Source organism: Gavialis gangeticus, unplaced genomic scaffold (genome assembly GCF_001723915.1).
Source record: "Gavialis gangeticus isolate Ggan-Ray unplaced genomic scaffold, GavGan_comp1, whole genome shotgun sequence".
Lineage (NCBI taxonomy): Eukaryota > Metazoa > Chordata > Crocodylia > Gavialidae > Gavialis > Gavialis gangeticus.
Genome location: NW_017729027.1, coordinates 14,862,967 through 14,865,267, shown reverse-complemented (window position 1 = coordinate 14,865,267; position 2,301 = coordinate 14,862,967). Strand labels below are relative to the sequence as shown.

Below are 2,301 nucleotides of genomic sequence, written 5' to 3'. Positions count from 1 at the left end.
CCAAATGTTCTATGAGCCAACATGACAAGATTTTGTTGAACTATCCTTGTGCCTGGAGCAATATCTGATTGCCTCTCTTTTTTTCTTCTCACTGGGTGTGTGTCTTTTCAAACTGATTCTCAGTAGGTTGTTCTTTGTCCTTCTCTCTAACCTTTCTAAGTATTTCTCTGTCTCTTCTGATAAATGTTTACAATTCCTTCCATTTCAGTATCTACAAAGCACTAGCGGAGATGTAAAATGATGATGTATTTGCTTTTACATTTACCTCACTCAACTTCTACCTCTTTTTATTACCCCTTCTTTCTAGTCCTTTGCCTTACATCTGTGTATCAGTGTTGAAAGCCAAAGCTACAGGGAAGAGTACAAAAAAGAAAAGATAAATAAGAGATATAAAAGAGAGAAGACTTCTGATTTACCTGCAGTTCTCCTTCCATTATACTGAGGAGCTTGATCAAGTCCTCCTTAGAAAGTTCAATTGATTTCTTCTTCTTCCGTTCACTGGAACCAGGTGATTTTGAGTGTCTTTTGACAGTTGCTGATACCATAACTTCATCTTCCTTCCGATTGGACTTGTTCTTTTTCCTGGCATCTTCCTGAAAACTTTCATTCTCTGCATTGTTAATGACAGGCTTAGAACTGGAATAATGCCCACTGGATGAGCTTTCCCCACCTTGGTTTCGGGATCTCATCCCTACCTGGACAAAGGAAAAGATAAAAAATAATTTTAATCAAGCAAACTTATCAAAAAGAAAAAAACATTCTACATCAGCATTTTAATCAAAAGCTTACTACACATTGTAAATACCAAGACTAACATCATGCTCATTTAAAAAGTGCTGAAAAGGAACATGCATTTCAACAAGGTTGTCTTTGGCAGCCAGCTAATCAAAAATATTGATACTTCAATACTGCCTTAAAGCATGGTAACCATACTTGTCAGGCTGCCAATACTGAAGTAAGCCACAATAGGCATGTTTACACAAGATGCATAATGCACAGTAGCCTAATAACACTGCATAGTAGCGTGTAGCCTAACTACACTGTGCAGTAGTGTGCTGGGCAAAAACCATGTTAAAATGCTACTGCACAGTAGTATTAGGTTACTGAGCAGTAAGTATCACCTAAACAATGTGCTACTGTGCAGTAACTGTAGTTACCGTGGATTTGTTTAGTACTTGCTTAATGCTGTACTAAACTAAATACACAGTAGTTACTGCACATTAATTAACTTGTAGACGCGCCCAATGTGTAGCACTTGAAACTTGATGCTATTTTATCAGTCAGAATTTGGATTGCTCATAATGCTCACAAAATGAGAGCATCGGGTTTTGAAATAGCTTTTATTTTAACGTGAGAAATAGCGGAGAGACAATAATGTAATTAAGGTATATACAAGCATATACCTTAGCATAACTTTTCTGAGAGGGATTGTCATGAACCAGGATAATTCCCTAGTTTATCATTTGTGAAGGACTAGATTCAACTTTGGCAATTACGATAACCCTCTTATCCAAACTTTTTTCATCATTTCTAATCTTGATTTTTGAAAAACCCATGTCACCATCATCCCTAACACCTGCATAGCCCTCTTTAATTCATGCAAAAGACAACTGTTAAAATAATCTCTTTTGTGTACCACTTGGATCCCAGAATCTCCCTATTTGAATCATTCTATTCCATCTAATAACATCCAGTCGAAGTGTGCATGCCCTTTCACAGCATCAGAAGAAGTGAGCTCAGGCTCATGAAAGCTCATGCTGTATACCTTTGATTTAGTTAATTTAAAATGTGCAAATACACCCTGCCTTGCCCTCCTCTGCCAACTTTTTCAGTCTTGCTCTGCTCATACCATGTTGCCTCCCATGCTGCTTTCCCTGAAACTTTTTCTCTAGGTGCAGCTTATTCAGTGGCTATGGGATGTCAGTGAGGTAATGCCTTGCAGGGTATGAGAGATTAGTTGCTAGTTCTTGTATTAGTTATCATAATAAACATCAGACTTTGCAAACACATACTCAAGGGTACATATATTTAGACCTGTACTAATCCTTGCATGCTTTGTATGTCCCTTACTACCAGTAAGTCTGGTATTAACTCCAAGGACAGGAATGACATCTTTATATGTATTTGCACAGTGCTTAGCACAAGTCCCTAACTATTATTTGAACACTGGACAGTAGTTTTGTATAGCTAAAAGTAGTAATAATGAATTTGGAAACTGGCTTCAGGGCCAAATCCAGAAGTAATGAGTAAAGCAGTACAATCTGAGCTCCCTTACATTAATTTACTCTTCTTAAACCTCAG

General features: G+C 37.5%; 1 protein-coding gene across 2 annotated transcripts in view; it reads right to left on the bottom strand.

Moving 5' to 3' along the window:
• FILIP1 (filamin A interacting protein 1) overlaps positions 1-2,301 on the bottom strand; it is a 251,595-nt gene that overhangs the window by 140,242 nt on the left and 109,052 nt on the right. For both annotated transcript variants that reach the window (XM_019520460.1, XM_019520461.1), the window contains exon 2: positions 417-695. In XM_019520460.1, the coding sequence (XP_019376005.1) occupies positions 417-689 (273 nt within the window). In that variant the 5' untranslated portion in view covers positions 690-695. The remainder of the gene's footprint in view (positions 1-416; positions 696-2,301) is intronic.